The sequence below is a fragment of the Nyctibius grandis genome, chromosome 17 (genome assembly GCF_013368605.1).
Source record: "Nyctibius grandis isolate bNycGra1 chromosome 17, bNycGra1.pri, whole genome shotgun sequence".
Lineage (NCBI taxonomy): Eukaryota > Metazoa > Chordata > Aves > Nyctibiiformes > Nyctibiidae > Nyctibius > Nyctibius grandis.
In genome coordinates this window covers 6,280,288-6,295,556 of record NC_090674.1, presented here as the reverse complement: position 1 = coordinate 6,295,556, position 15,269 = coordinate 6,280,288, and the positions used below count along the sequence as shown (strand labels likewise).

General features: G+C 44.6%; 1 protein-coding gene across 3 annotated transcripts in view; it reads left to right on the top strand.

The window, feature by feature from the left end:
- The window catches only part of MXRA8 (matrix remodeling associated 8), a 34,821-nt gene extending 23,560 nt beyond the window's left edge, over positions 1-11,261 (top strand). For all 3 annotated transcript variants that reach the window (XM_068414830.1, XM_068414831.1, XM_068414832.1), the window contains 8 exons: positions 256-564; positions 1,146-1,247; positions 2,537-2,995; positions 7,161-7,319; positions 8,411-8,441; positions 9,015-9,091; positions 9,904-9,981; positions 10,876-11,261. In XM_068414830.1, coding sequence (XP_068270931.1) covers positions 256-564; positions 1,146-1,247; positions 2,537-2,995; positions 7,161-7,319; positions 8,411-8,441; positions 9,015-9,091; positions 9,904-9,981; positions 10,876-10,901 — 1,241 coding nt within the window. In that variant the 3' untranslated portion in view covers positions 10,902-11,261. The remainder of the gene's footprint in view (positions 1-255; positions 565-1,145; positions 1,248-2,536; positions 2,996-7,160; positions 7,320-8,410; positions 8,442-9,014; positions 9,092-9,903; positions 9,982-10,875) is intronic.
- Positions 11,262-15,269: the final 4,008 nt, after the last annotated feature.

Here is a 15,269-nt window from a genome sequence, read left to right as displayed (position 1 = left end):
AGGTAGGACAGGTCAAATCTCTGATCCTGATAACACACATCATAGACATCGCTTTCACTGAATGAAATCAGTGTTTTTAAGTGGCTTTCTATTGTATTTCTCTGAGAGAGCTCTACGTTGGTCTTGAAAGTTACTTTATTTTGGGTGGAGGGTGTGCAGAGATTCTAGGACAGGTCTGAGTCCTACGCTAGTGTCTTCTTCACGTGCCATTCATCTGGTAACTCTGTTTTTTTGTTCTTTGCTCCTGGCTCCCAGTCCCAGCTGATGCCTCAAACCCAGAGAGTGTTGTAGTGTCAGTGTTAAACATCAGTGCTGCATCGGGGTCACAAGCTGTCCTGCCCTGCAAGAGTTACCGCATGGTGTGGACCCAGGATCGTCTGAACGACCGCCAGCGTGTAGTGCACTGGGATGTGTACAGCAACTACTATGGGGATAACAAGATGGAGAGGCTGTGTGACATGTACTCAGCTGGAGACCAGCGTGTGTACAGCTCCTACAACCGAGGGAGGATATTCATGCCCCAGAACGCATTTACAGATGGCAACTTCTCCTTGGTGATCAAAGGTACTAAACAACATCTTTTTTCCTTATTCTATCTGTAGAATGGGGGATTCATGACTGAGTTAACTTTGTGTTTTTCAGTGAAAATTGCTTTTTTACGGAGCATTTTCTATAAATAAATAAATATCAGTCTAATGAGGTTAATGAGGTTCTCTGAAGCACTGGCAATAGTGTTTTATTTCCCTTTGAAACAGTCCCATTTTAAAAGAGAATTGGTAACAACTCATTGCCTGAAAGTCACTTGGGCTTCCTGTGGACCTTTGAGTGTATTTCAGTTCCTGAACTATAAACCCAAGATTGTCATTCTTCCTATGCCTGCTCTTAGCTAAAACTTCAGTCAGCTTTCTCTTTCCATCTGTTAGTACAAGTACATTCCACACAAGAGCAAATAAACCAAATTATTGTATCAGGTGAGATGATTCTTCTCTATTTAGCCCACCCTGGTGATAAGGATGGGTTAGAACTAAGTGATATAAAGGCCCTTTTGCATCTATACAAGCATTTGGGAAACAGTATAAATGACAACAGGAATCATTGTCTCAGTATAAAACATCCAGCTTCCCCTCTCTTCCCTGTTGTACTAGATGTTGCAGAGAGTGATGAAGGCACGTATTCCTGTAATCTTCACCATCACTACTGCCACTTGTACGAAACTGTGAAAATCCAACTGGCTATCACCAAGAAAGGTAGGTGTGGCAGACACCTTGGTGTTCCTTTCTGCAAGGGACCTGGTCTGGCAGCTGGAGTCCAGTGGCCACCAGGACGCTGTTGAATTAACTGTGGGTCTCGTGTGCTGATTCACAGAAGGCCTTGCATGTTGTTTTGCTAGTGACAGAGAAGAGCAGCGTGGGTGGAGGGTTTTGCCCATGCCTTCTCAGTTGCAGGTTCACGGCACAGATGCCACGAGAGGCTTGGAAAGCATCAGGAGACAGTGGTGCTCACTATGCTGTTTGCTATCACATTCCCTGAGTTTCAGAAATTTTATTCAATGGGTGTATTTATGAACCTCTCTCCTTTCTTGGCAAGTGCCAAACAATGCATGGAGCCTGTTAAGTTAAATGTTTACTCTTGGCAGCCCAATTAGCTAACTGTCCTGTTACTGCTCCAGCAGTAGAACATCCCTAGTAACAATCCATCATCAGTCAGGTTAGCCACAAAGATCTGCCTTGTACATTGGTTAGTGAGCTTTCCCTGAGAAGCCTGTAGTTAAAAAGCCTCCTCAAGTTGCCACACCTTAACTCCAGCTCTAAAAGCAAGCTTCTAAAGGCTGTTGGCAACTGCAGTGTGTGCCACCCGTGCCACACATGCATCACTACTGTGTCATTTAAATTGCCCTTTGTATAATGCACAAGTGAAGCTACTGGGGCTGATTGTGCTGGGAAGCTGTTGAAGGGCTGATGGGGTAGTAGAGAAGTGCATCACTTCTGCTGCTGTTCTCACAGTTTCTAGGCAATAAAAACAACCAGGCAGGCGTGTGAGCCCCAATCTGCTCATCTCTGTTTTGGTTCTTCTGTTATTCCTTTTCAAGAACAAAATACAAACCAGTGCTGCTTGAACTCCTCCAGTAATTAGGGCATTTGTGGATAGAAAAGCATTTCCTGCTTGGAGAATTGAGATACAGCATATTGAAGATGAAATCTGTTATTCTCATTCCATTCTTAGTCTGTAGAGAGAATATACTTCCTGCTTTCTGGAGCAAGAGATTAACTCTCAGTTATAAGGAAAAGAAAGTGGTCTTGCTTAATGCACTGACCTAGGATGTGGAAGATAAAGGTGCATTTCTCTACTAACTGCTGAAGTAAGTGTGAACAAGGCACACTACCCCTGTGGCACTTCAGGATCTCTGGAGGGGACATATTATTGGATTGCAGGGCCTGAGGGCAATCTTAGGTGTGCCTGGGTGTCCTTAAGTGTAGGACAAGTGTGTAAAGATGCACGTACCAAACTTCCACCACTTGTATTGTCACTTCCACAGCTGAGGATGCAAACCAGTACTGGGATGGGGAAAAGCCTGTGATTGTTGCCCCAGAAGGCAGCACAGTGATGCTCCCCTGCGTGAACCGTAACCACATCTGGACCGAACGGCACAGTGAAGAGGAACAACAAGTGGTCCACTGGGACAGGCAGCCCCCAGGGGTTCCTCACGACCGGGCTGACCGGCTCATTGATCTGTACGCCTCTGGCGAGCGCCGTTCTTATGGACCTCTCTTCATTCGTAAGAAGATGAACATCACTGACACAGCCTTTGCCCTGGGTGACTTTTCCCTGCGGATTTCAGAGCTGGAAAGTGCTGATGAAGGCACTTACTCCTGCCACTTGCACCATCACTACTGTGGCCTGCACGAGCGCCGGATCTACCAAGTCTTTGTGACAGAGCCAGTGAGAGAGAAGAAGGTGGTGAACCTCACGACTCACAACATTGCCCCAGCCATAGGTAAGTGGCCTCTGGAAGTGGTTCTCTTGGTTGAGGAAGAGAATGAGTACCTACAGTTGCACCTTTGAGCTCTAAAGAGCTCAGTAAGCCACGGGACAGGAATATGACACGTTACTCCCCATCATCACCTCAGGAGGCCTTTGCTCCAAATGCCAAAATGTCCTTGCCTTTTCTGTCCCTCCACAGCGGTCTGCAGGGACCACTTAGTGCCAGCAGGAGGGAGCGTGGTCAAGGCAAACCTGTGCCCTGCAGAAGTACCATAGACACCAATGAGGTGAAGGTGCCGCTTAGAGCAACACTGAGGTTTCCTCTATGAAGGTTTCTCACACTGAGCCAGGGGCTATTCCTGCCCTTAGGGTTAGAAGAGTAGGTGAGGTCTTGCCTCCTTTGCTGCTAGTATCTGGCTCGGTTGTTTCAGAGCTGTTTCCATTACATTGCCATACCCGGAGCTGCGTGTGTAGCCACACTAGTGAGGATCCTGTAGAGCTGCTTTAACGCTGCTGCTCCCAAAGCAGAGCGTCCCACCCGTCAGGGTTAATTACCCTGCTTGTAATGACATCATGTCCAGCTTCTGTTTGCTTTGCTCCAGGGCAATTCTGCAGCCTGTTCTGCTCTGCAATGCTGACGTGCCCTGAGGCAAACAAGCTGTTTCTCTAACAGGCTCCCTTTCCTGACTGCTTTTATGGAACAGAAGGTGTGGGGCAGGGGTCGATTCTGCTCTGCCTTTGCTGTTACAACACGCCACTGTTCTCACCAGTGTATGTCTCTCCCCTTTGCATGGGGGTTTAGGCTGTGCAAGATACCAGGCTGTGCAGAATCAAGCACCAGGAATTTTCCTCCACCCTTCATCTTTTCTTTTTTTGTCTTAAACCAATTTTCACATTTTCCACTGCAGTGAGCTATCATCTGACAGGCTGTCCAAACTCAAAACCATCATGCTTAGTTCAGGCAGAAAAATACAATAAAATCCCAAGTTTAATATTTTAAGGCTTTTGGGTATAGTTCCTTATTAACATTTTAAAATATTCATTGTGGTTTAATATTTATTGGCTGCTTAATACAGAATTTTGACATGCTTCATGCATTTTTAAATAGCAATTTCTTCTCTAGCAATTGGCTTTTTTCAAGTCACAGAAACCTAAACCTCCCCTCTGGGACTAAGGTTGGTGTCCAGAAAACCCAGGCAGTGCTAAAGAGAGGTGGCTCTTGGGGCTGAGCTGACATGGAGGCCAGGACATACAAATATCTCTCCCTGCCTGCAGCCCTTTTGCTGCCCTTGAGCCCCATCCAGATCGTAGTGTGCAGATGGAAACTAGATCTTGTTTTCAGAGTTGCCCACCCAGGAATTTATTCCTCGTTTTCCTGGATGTTTTCCTGGTTGTTGCTGAAGAGTTACCTGCCTGCTCCTAAGTTAAGACAGAACCTACCAGTAAGTTAGCCTGCCAGGGCTGTCTTAGTTTGGCAGCAGTGCCCTCAGTGCTGGAGGAATGTGCCTTCCTGAGAAAAGTCATTTTCACTGTCACAGCCCTAGAAGAGCTTTGTCCCCTACGGGCAGTGGAGGCTCAGCTGGTCTGAGAGCACGGCACACAAGAATGTGCTGAGTTGATGGGAACGTGAAAGAAGCTGAGACATCCGGAGTGCCTTTTTCAAGCCCACTGCTGATGAGGACCCCGCTGGGACATGCCCTGTTTGTGTAGAGCAGGAAAGGCTTGAGCTATTGCTCCATGCCATGAAAAACTGTATGGAACTCTTCTGGGGATATAACGTGAAATCAAAATGAAACATCGGGAGATAACAAAAGCAAAGCAATGAGCTTTTTCAGCAAGCAGCTATAGTTTCTGGCGTAGCTCCAACGCCCGGAGCCATTTCCAGACAGGAAACTTCATCCTGTGTTGGATATAAGCATGAGCTCAATTCTGTTCTCAGTCTCAGCAGTATAAACGTGGTGTATGTCTACTAATTCACTGCATTTTTACTCTGCGTTTGCTTTGGAGCAAGTGATTGAAGAATGGCATCTGTTGTGCTTCATGCTTATTGCTAAACTATTCTCAATCCTTTGCCAGCCTTGAAAAGAAGATGGGCCACGTACCCAGCATTTGTGAGCTCTCTTGGTAGAGAGCTCTTCATTTTGCCTGGCAGAAGAATCTGACCCTTGACACTTTGGTAAAGTAATGTAAAGGCACCTCTGTTCTTATCTCCCCCCCCGCATTAAAACTTATTTTCCAGTAGTTAATCCGGATCATGTGAGTGACTTGGAGGCAGATGGGCACGGCGTGTTGAGACATACTGAAAGATCAGGTCTTGGTTATGAAATAACCTTCATCACCTCAGCTTTCATTCTGATATAACACTAGGAGGAGAGGCTGTATTACCTCGTGGGTACTATTCTAGGCGCTGCCATTCATCTACTGGGTGCGATTGAATCAACTGTTACTCCGTGCCTCAGTTTCCCCAATTACAAAATGGGATCTATTCTACTGCCTTCCTGGTGATGAACTTTGAAGTCCCCCAGTGGTGCTTGTCAAAGCACCAGTGTGACAAGTATTTTTAGTGTTACTTGATTGAATAAGCCAAGGAGACGGAAGTTATTGAATCTCTTGTTTCCACTGTTTGTTGTTACAGTGACCTCTCCAATGTTGGGTGAAGTTTAACTCTGCTCCTACCCTATCTTGCAGTATTGTGGGAAAGCAAAAAGCTGGGAATAGAACTCATTTATGTTTGCTGACTTCTGGCTCAACAATTGCTCCAGCGGTTACCATATCATTGTGGCAGCTGCTGAAGAAGCCCTTCACGATCCAGAGATTTGTTAAAGTCGAGCTGTCGTGTATACTGTTTGCAGCTTTGCAAGTGGGTTTTTTGGTTTGGTATTTTTTAGCTTAGCAGTGGTGAAAAACACATGCTGGTTTTCAGCACTGTAGCCAGCAAGCACAGAGCATCGAGCAATGCCAGTAAAAAGTGGAGTGTTGCTGGAGTGGAGAGCTGGGCTACCAGAACGGAGCGTATGCTAAAACCCCTTGATTTTTCTTACACTGCTGTTATCATTAGCAAATGATCATCTCTGGTTTCAAAGTTTCTGTTTATTTCAGGCTCTAACATCTTATTTGATTTTACTGTTGGAGGGTTGGTGTTTTTAAATGCTGGAAACAAACTACCCGACACAGTGGAACCAGTCGCTATGCAGCAGTTCCAAACACGTCAACATTTCTCACGTTAGAACACGTCTGTTAGATGGTACTGTGGCTTTTGGGATATTTTCCCCCATCTTTCCCCTTATTCCCCCTGACTGATTCCCAGGGTTAAACTCCCAAGAGAATGGTAGGCCAGAACTCCAGACTGGTTCTTGCCTGCTGCTCTGTGAATGTTCCCTGTCAAGGGGAGAAGGTGTCACTCTCAGCTCTGTTTTGAAGAGAAAAGCCTCCCCCAGCACAGTGTGTGTTATGGGTTTGCTGTCTGTGCCTGGGCTGGATTTCTCCTCTCCTCTGACTGCTGCAAGCAGAGCAGTCGCTTCCTCTTTATATGTGTAAAACATTGACCTATTTATTTGAGATCTACAAAAATGTTCCACGTAAGAGTTTTGAGTTACCCTTCCCTGTGCTGCGGAACTGAAATGCTGCTGCACCCACAAATGGAATGGAATCTTGGCTTTTCTTTGTGGGTTTTTATTTTATTTATTTTATTGATTTTTATTTTATTTAAAAGGAAACTCATTCTTTGGCATTGAAAATTCCTCCCACTCTGTAAATTATAACCCTTGGCAGGGAGGGGCTGCTTCATACTTTAGCTGTCTGGAGCCGAAGCAACGTGGTGTGTGTGTTGTAAGGGACCCAGAGGAGGGTTGTGTTACCCTGCAGAAAGGCTTGGGGCTGTCTAGTGTGGCTTCTTTCTGGACTTCCCCTCTGCAATAAACAGGAGCACACTGAGAGCCAGGCAGCAGCAAGGGAATGTGCAGCACTCACTGGTAATACTTCATGCTTCTGGGAAGTATAATGGTCTTGTGAAGAGCACAGGCACCTTCCATCTGACAAAGGTGCAGTGTGTTGTAAATTAGGCAGCCGTTTGTTCTCATGCAGATGAGTTTCTCACTAAAAGTGCTTTTCAGGTTCACATATGGGCTTTGGATCCCAATTACAATTGTCAGCCTGTTCTCCTTTTCCTCTGCCATCAGATCCCAACGTCGTCAGGGGCCACAATGTAATCAATGTCATCATCCCTGAGAGCCGGATGCACTTCTTCCAGCAGCTGGGCTACATCCTGGCAACTCTGCTGCTCTTCGTTGTCCTCCTCATCGTCGTTGTCCTTGTCACCCGCAAGCGCCGGCAGAGAGGTAAGCGTTAGAGAAGACCAGCCCTGGAGTGCTGACAGGGACATCTCATGACAGGAGAGCTGATTCTGCAAAACACAGTGCTGAAGGCGGTGATCCTCTTCTGGAAAACCAGCGACCTGTGCAGTGGGGAGTCTTTGCAGGTGCTGATGCCAAGAGAGATTCATTAGTGTGGTGTAAACATTTCCAGGCCTTGATTTGCTGAGTTGCTTTGTTGTAAGGGAGAAGAAAATTAGAATCTCTAGATAGTTGCTCTTTACAAGTGGCATTTATTTCGAGCAGAAGGCCCATGTGCATCCCTTAGGAACTAAAATGTCTAGGTCCTTGCTGGACTCCCTGTGCTGGGTGACTCTGTGTGTAATTAGGTAAAGGGACACTGAGACCTTTTGGTGACTTTCGCACAAATGGTTTTGGATGCCACGCAAAAAGCGAATACCAGGGAATCTGTGTCTTCTGGTGTGTTCTTTGCAGCACCACATTCATCCTCATTTACCAGTCAGGGAATTAGCATCAACACAAAATGGGGCTATCTCCACTGACTTAAGTGGAGTGACTTTGCAGTCACAGAGGGGACAGGCTCCTGGCCCTGGCCTTTGAATGGAAAAGAAGAGCCTGAAGTCATGACTCCTTTCAGGGTGGGGTGAGGCAGGAGTGTAGTTAGATACCTGGCATGTGGGAGGCTGAGGAAAAGCAGCATCTGTAGCATGTGATAGATGCAGGCCTAAGAAATGGGCTGGGCTGGGCAAGTGCAGCACCAGCACACAAGGGATGACAGGTGTGGTTAATATTTTTGTAATAAATGGGAGGTGGAAAGAAATTAAATATGGCAATTGCTGTAGTGTCTCGTGGCTGGTCATCCCTAGGTCTGGGAAAACCACTGGAAAGCTGGTAAGTAAAGGAAAGGGAAGCTCCCTGTGGCAGGGGAACACCCAGGAATTCTTGTGTATTGGAGGGATTGTGAGAGTGATCATTGTAAGCATCACAATAAGGAGCACTGTGAGTAAGTACTAGGTGTTATTGTTACCACTGTCATCTGGCAGGGGCTGGTTGGACTGGATACGAATGCTCATTCTGTTTTTTTTCTCCCTGTTTAGGTTATGAATACAATGTGAAGAAACATGGAGAGTAAGTATAATTGCAGGGTCTACTATCTATGATTAGAATACATAAAAATGAACTTATGGGCCCCAACCTGCAGCTGTCATTAAGAGCCTAAAACAGCTGAGGATCTGGTTAGTACAAGTACAGCCATGTAAAGCACAGGCTGTTTGGTAGAGTTTATTCATTGCTTTCCACCAATTTTTTGCAGCTGTACACTCTAGTCATTAGTGTGATGTTCCCAGGAATATACACTTGCATAATGATTGCACATCAGGAAGCAACTTCCATGCTGTCAAAGTATGTAAAGAGAGAATGGTTTGTAGGGATGATCTGGCAATTGCATTTCCTCTCGTTATACTTTGGGAACTGATTCACAGATCATGTTTCTGTGAGATTGCTGTGAAAATCACCAGTACTTAATAGAGAATTAAATCTTCTATGGATTTTTTCAACTTTTCTCCAGATATATAGCAAATAAACGCTGTAAATTAGATTCTCTAAAGTAGCATTAGAAAAGCTATTGTGAAAAAGTGTGTAAGTAGCCAGTTTAATTAAAGGATGTGACAATACCTTTTTTCACTGTTATTCCTTTTCCAGGAAGGATGTAAATCTGAAAGAATTTACAGTCGACACAACAGATCTGACTCAATACAAAAGTGAAGACATCAGGCTGGGTATGCATCAAGTAGCAACCATTCTCCAAACCAGGTCAAAACTCGTTATAAGGATTTTCTAGTGTCAGTAATTGATCAGGGCTGTCTTCTAACTTGGACTTGGAGTGAATTGTCTGTAAAGCAAAACTGATCCTCTTGTCTGCACTGCCCTGAGATTCCTGAAGACTTGCCGTGATGCCAAGTTCAGACCTGCTGCAATTTGCCCTATGTCAGTGAGCATGTTGATAAACCAGGAAACAATTAAATCTGTCCTTTTTTTTCGTGTACACCCCCAGTAAAGGTAAAATCTTTAAAAGAACCAGCTGACAAACTTTAGGTCCCAAGCTACAGAATTGCTGCAAGGGCTGCAGTAAGCAAGAGGTAGATACAAAATCTGAAATAAAGAGCAAAGGAGTTGCAGAGAGCGCGTTGCAAACCAGGACAGCAGCAAGTACAAATTCTTCTCTGTATGTCTCAGGAGAGCTCCCCTGTGAGCAAATTCTTTGAATAACTGCATCAGTCACCTTCAGGTGAGCTTTGCGTAGATAATCCAGAGCTTTTTGTTACATGCTGGAAGAATCTGTGGTACCTATCAGGAGCAGGAAACTGAAGTATGCATAACTGATTAGTGCCAGGGGCAAAAATTAAGTCGTAGCAGCTTTCCTTTTTCTAATGAGTGGCTGACTAACTCCATGAGTTATTCCTAGAGACCTGGAGATGCCAGGCCTAGAGTACTTCAAGGAAGGAGCGATCACATGTCTGCCTTGCCTGTAAAGCTTTGTTGTCTTTTAATGTTCTAATGGCTTTTTGAATTATACTCCTCCCTTACACAGATTACAAAAACAACATCCTGAAGGAGAAGGCTGAGCAAGCCAGAAGCTTCCCAGCAAAGAACATTGATTTAGACAAAGGTAATAATGACCTGCTTCCCCCTAATTGGTGGCTGTAGGAACCTTCTCATGGGCTGAAGGAGGGAGGAGGGAAGAACACAGTTTAGCAGTGAGCTGACCAAGCCACAGCCGAGTGAGGAATGATAAACATCATGACAAATGACAGCAGGAATGAGAAGCTAGTTCCCTTCCTATCCTTTCATCATGGAGCCACAAGATGCAAGTAGTGATTAGGCTTTTAAAAACTTTTGGCGTGGCACAAATAGAATTTTTCTTTATTGGAAAAAGAATGCCTTGCAGGGCTGGAATAGTGCATTCTGTGCTGTAACCGCAGAGGGAGATGTATCTCAAAAATGTCCTGGCATGGTATTTGAGAAGAAAACACTCTGCAGAAGATAGTGTTTTGAGTTGAATTAATTTATAGGTAATGGACAGTCACTTACTTCATCCAACAAAAGCAAACAGCTCTCCCTCCTTAGGGGCTGAATCTCCTTTTACTTATCCAGTATGAATCCTGAGTATTATGCCCCAGTTTGTAGAGTCACACTTATGTCAAGCAGTGCTTGTAAGAAGTTGTTAGGTTCCACGACTCCTTTCATATGAATTTAGAATATAATAAATGTGACTGAAATGATATCAAGAAGGGAATGGTCTGAAGAGTCCATGAGTTGCCTTAGACCTGCTGTTCTTGATGGAGTTCTCATGATATTTTTGCCCACATTCTGCAGAGATGATCTGTGCAATAATTTATACACAGTGTATCTCACTGTGGGCTTTATGAAGAGGATATTTGGGACGTGGTTGACTGCAAATGGTCACTTGACACTGTATAGCTAAGTCCGTATTACAGCGTGCTGCTTTGGATGGTTTGAAATATCTCTTCAGGTGCTGACCTCCATTTCAATTTGCTTTCAGATTTCAGGAAGGAATATTGTAAATGAAGACATTCCCAAGCTGCTGGCTGGACCAGAAGCTTCAATCAAAGATAGAGAAATGGAAGAGAGATGCCTTTTCTTAATATGATGTCCCTCCAGTTACCATAGATTTTTTTCACGTAGACTTTCTTCCTGCTAAGCACAAGGGTATTTGCAAATGCTTCTTGAAAGAGTTAGACCATCTGTTTTGTGTGCATTTATGATGGGTTTGGGTTGCCTTTTCTTCTTCTGTTCTCCCAGTCCTCCATTCCCCTTTTCTGTCTCGATATTATTGTTGGTTTTATGCATCAATGATTTTTATGAGCTGAATCAGCAGACCTTTTGCTTTGATGTTACTGCTTTAAATAAACCAACCTGCATCACTAATCTTGAGCCATCATTATATCAGGCATTTTTCCATGTAGTGTATTCATCAGAAAAATAATAGCAAAGCCTGATTGTGATCTGTCGTAGGCTGGCATAAATCAGGAGGAGCAATATTGTCACTTTGCATATTCCAGGTGAAATACAAAGAGGACACCCCTTCACAAATGACAATGTAAATACCTCATTTTCTGAATGGAGAAATGTCAATATCCTCATTTTACACGGGAAAGGGAGGCACACAAATGACAAAGGGTAGGGTTGGGATCAGCTCCAAAGAGCTCTGGAAGCCTGCCTCTGTATTTCTCACTCTAAGCTTGTTTGTTGGTTTGTTTTTGTTTCAGTGCAGACCAAATCAAATTTGGCATGAGCAGACACTTTCAGCTGAAGTTGATGGAGTTACAGTGCTGTAATACCAGTCTCAGTTAGATCAGAACCAGAAATATTATGGAGAGGGCTAAACTCCTGTGTGGAATCTGGAATGTGATTTTCCTGCAGCCCTTGGGTGGATCCAGGCCACACAGAGCTTGTGTGCACATCAAAACAAAGGTATGATTACAGCACAGGCAGACAGATTGTTAAAGGGAATAGCTTCTCCTGAGCAGACCAGGAGGAACAAGAGTAACAACACACTCCACTAAATAGCCTGTCAGGAGTTTTCATGCGCCAGGGTTTCAGAAGGGGAGTCGAGGAGGGAGAGATGAGTCCATTCTTGTGGATTTTGGCATTGATTTTGGGGAGCGGATGCCTGAGATAGTGGAGTCCCTGGGGCACAGAAGAAAAGGTCTTTCCTACTATTGTGAGCGTGGTGAAATTGGCTTGTGTTCTTGTTGTGTAAGGGTGAAGGTGGCCAAGGATTGCCAGCCTACTCCTTGGTGGTCTGAAGAGAATGGCAGAGGGAGGGGTTGCGCATGGGCTTGGTCACTGAGTGGAGCTGGGGTAGGGTCTCCAGGATGTTGGGGTGGTGGAAGTGTGAAGAGGAGCTTGTGTGGAACTACTGTGAGGGTGAGGAAGGATGTGAGGATGATGGTGTGGTTTCAGTCTTGAAGTAGTTCTCTGCTTGCAACTGGTATCTCAGCCTGGATTTCTTCCTGGGATGGAGAATTCTGAGGTCTTTGCAAGTGATGAAGTAGCTGTGGTCCAAGGAAAGCATCGCAGTCTACCAGCTAAACAATTGGGAATGTGACCTGCTGCCTGGTATGGTATGTGTCTTGGCTCTTGTTTTAGCCACCCTTGCCACTTACCTGGGAACATGTCGGTGCCATCTAATAGAGGTGAAACTGGAAAGAGATGTTGTCATGGCTGGGTGAAGCCATGTTGAATACAACAGTAGAGGTGGAGGTGAACCTTCCTAAGCCACTGCTGGGCAGATCCTTATCTTTTAGTTTGCTCAGCCCTTCCACTGCTCTCTGGACAGTTTTTGTGATTTGTGATTAACTGCCTTTATCTTCATTTAAGATTCAGCCCTATAAAAGTGCTCGGGTTGGGCAGACCCATGACGAGTGGAGAGGAGGGTCTGGGGTTGGGCCCAGGTTCCTATCTGCCTGCTTTCCCCCCAAAGCAGCCATTCTTAGGCTGCCTTTGGCTGGACCTGACTGAAACCCAAGCCGCATTCCTGCAGGTGTGGAAGGCTGCACTGGTTATTCCATCAGGGTGGCACAGTCTCAAATAATTGTCATTAATGTCTTTCTCCCTCCCTTTCATGTCTGTGAGTCAAAGGTTGGAGATCTTTACTTGCCAGTTCAAATTGCTTAGCACAGCTTATATAAACAGCAGCTCAAAGTGGGGTTACTCATAAACTCCAGAGGCTTTTAAATATTTTATATGATTTCTAGGCTGCAAAATAGCTTAAGGGGAAAAGAATTTAATATGTTCTCTGAAACAAGCACTAGGAAGAGCTTTATGAGTTCCTCATCCTTGCTTTGATCACCAGTTTGAATTTGGTAGTGGTCAGACACACCAAATTCTGATCAAGACTGATCAAGATGGGAGTCCAAGTTGAGATTATGGCCCTTTTTCCTTCAGGAGAGGAATGTGTTGTGTGATTGGACTGATGATCAGAACAGCGGGTTTCGAAAGCAGCCTGCCACATCCCATATGTAATTTAGTACGTTAAAATTCTGGCTGAAAGAGATCCAGGCAAGACTGCTGGATAACCAGTTGTGTTTTCAAACTGCTGAAAAAAGAGAGAAAGAAAACTGAACGCTAAACTGAAGAGTTTTGTGTGTTTATTTCTTAATACAGAGGAATTATCCCAGGCTATTTGTCCTTCAGTACTGCTGAGGAGCCCTTTAGGTCCTTCACATCTGTCAGTCTGGCATTGGCATGAAGTCTGTGGAGCTGATCTTGCACATGAAAGGGTGAAGGGTCGATGTGCAATTAACCACTAGGCTGGGGTCAGGAGCTTCTCCTCCCACTCTGCCATGGACTCAGTGCAATTCTAGACAGGTTGGGTTTCTCTCTCTTTTGTCTCATCCTTTCTTTCCCTAATATGGGACAGTAACTTGCCTCTCATGTTTCTCTCATGGAGAAACAATTTTTTAATGTGTGTAGCACTTTCATAAATGTGCTTTGCCTGAGTTATTTGAAGTGCTGTTCTCACTGTACTAATGGAATGCTGCATCTTGAGAGACTTCTTTTCCTGTCACTTTGCAGGCTCTTGGCAGGCTCTGCCCTGTTATAGTCTCCTTGGTTTCCTGAGACATGCATTTTATGGTCAGTTAGTTAAAATTATAATAAACCCTAATATTTTTATACCAATTATTTCTCAGTGACTCCTCTAGCTCAATGAGGGCAGAGAAATTATAGTCTCTTTTAGGGTAATATACGGAATGTAAGCCCTTGTTGTGGAACAAGGAAAGGCAGTGGCCTTACAAGGGGTTAAAACTGAGACTAGAACTAGTCCCTCTCTTTTCAGCTCTGTGCACCCTCTGCTTCTTCTCAAGGCTTAGAGGAGGACTTGTTCCATAAGGCTTGGTTTTTTCCTTTGTTGTAACAGAATTAATTTTCATTATTATTGTTACTTAACTTTTACCATTTATCACTGTTGTGTAACTCTCCTAATATTTAAGAAATAAAGGAGAATATAATGGAGTTTCAAGTTAAGGTTGATTTTATTTCTTGCTCTTTGGAGATGCTCTCTAAGCTATTAGCCAGCATTAGCTAATTCTTCCCAATAGCTGTGCAGTGTGTTTCATCTCGGAGCATCCTAAAGTGCTTGACAAAGTGCAGATTGGATGCAATAAGTTATTCCAGTGATTTCAGTGTGGTTTCCACATGGGACATCATCATTTGACTTGGTCATGGGGCCCACAGACAAATTTTAGCTCTCCAGAAGTGTTGTATAATGAACAGATCCACAGCCGTAGATGGAATTCAAACCATCTATCAGAGGTGAAGGCTGGCAGCTCCTTTGTAGTACATAATTCTGCAGGTCCAGAAGGGAAGATAACACATCCTGCTGGAATAGTTAACTGCACAGTTTTATACTTTGCTTCCAGCCCAAATTCCTCTTTCCCTTGCAGAACTAACACCTTGCAAAGTTCCTGCTGCACATTCTGCTCTTGGAGGGCTTCCACCCACTGAGTAGTATCCCAGCTGGTGTGACAGAGTTCTTCCAGGGACACTGATGGAAACAGCTTGTATTGCTGCTTGGATGGACAGTGCAGGGGGCAGGTGCACCTTTGAAGGATCAAAGCAGAATATGAAACTAAAAAGTGGCAAAGAAGGGCATTTAGCAAACTAAGATGATTGACCAGCTTGTCTAGCTCTGGGGAAAGTAGTATCTTGAGGCTCTTACCTGGTTGGAAATCATACTATGGCCAGTCTCAGTGCGTTATTTTTTTTTTTCTATGGGGGAGCCTGCAAAAAAGGCAGCTGCAATTATCTTGAAGAGTGAGGTCTTACAGCATAGCCTTAGCTAGTGCTGCGTGTCAGAAATGCTTTAGGCCCTGTTCCTTTCTGCGGGTACACTGGGCATCTGCTGGCAGACTCCAGCCAACAACCCCACTG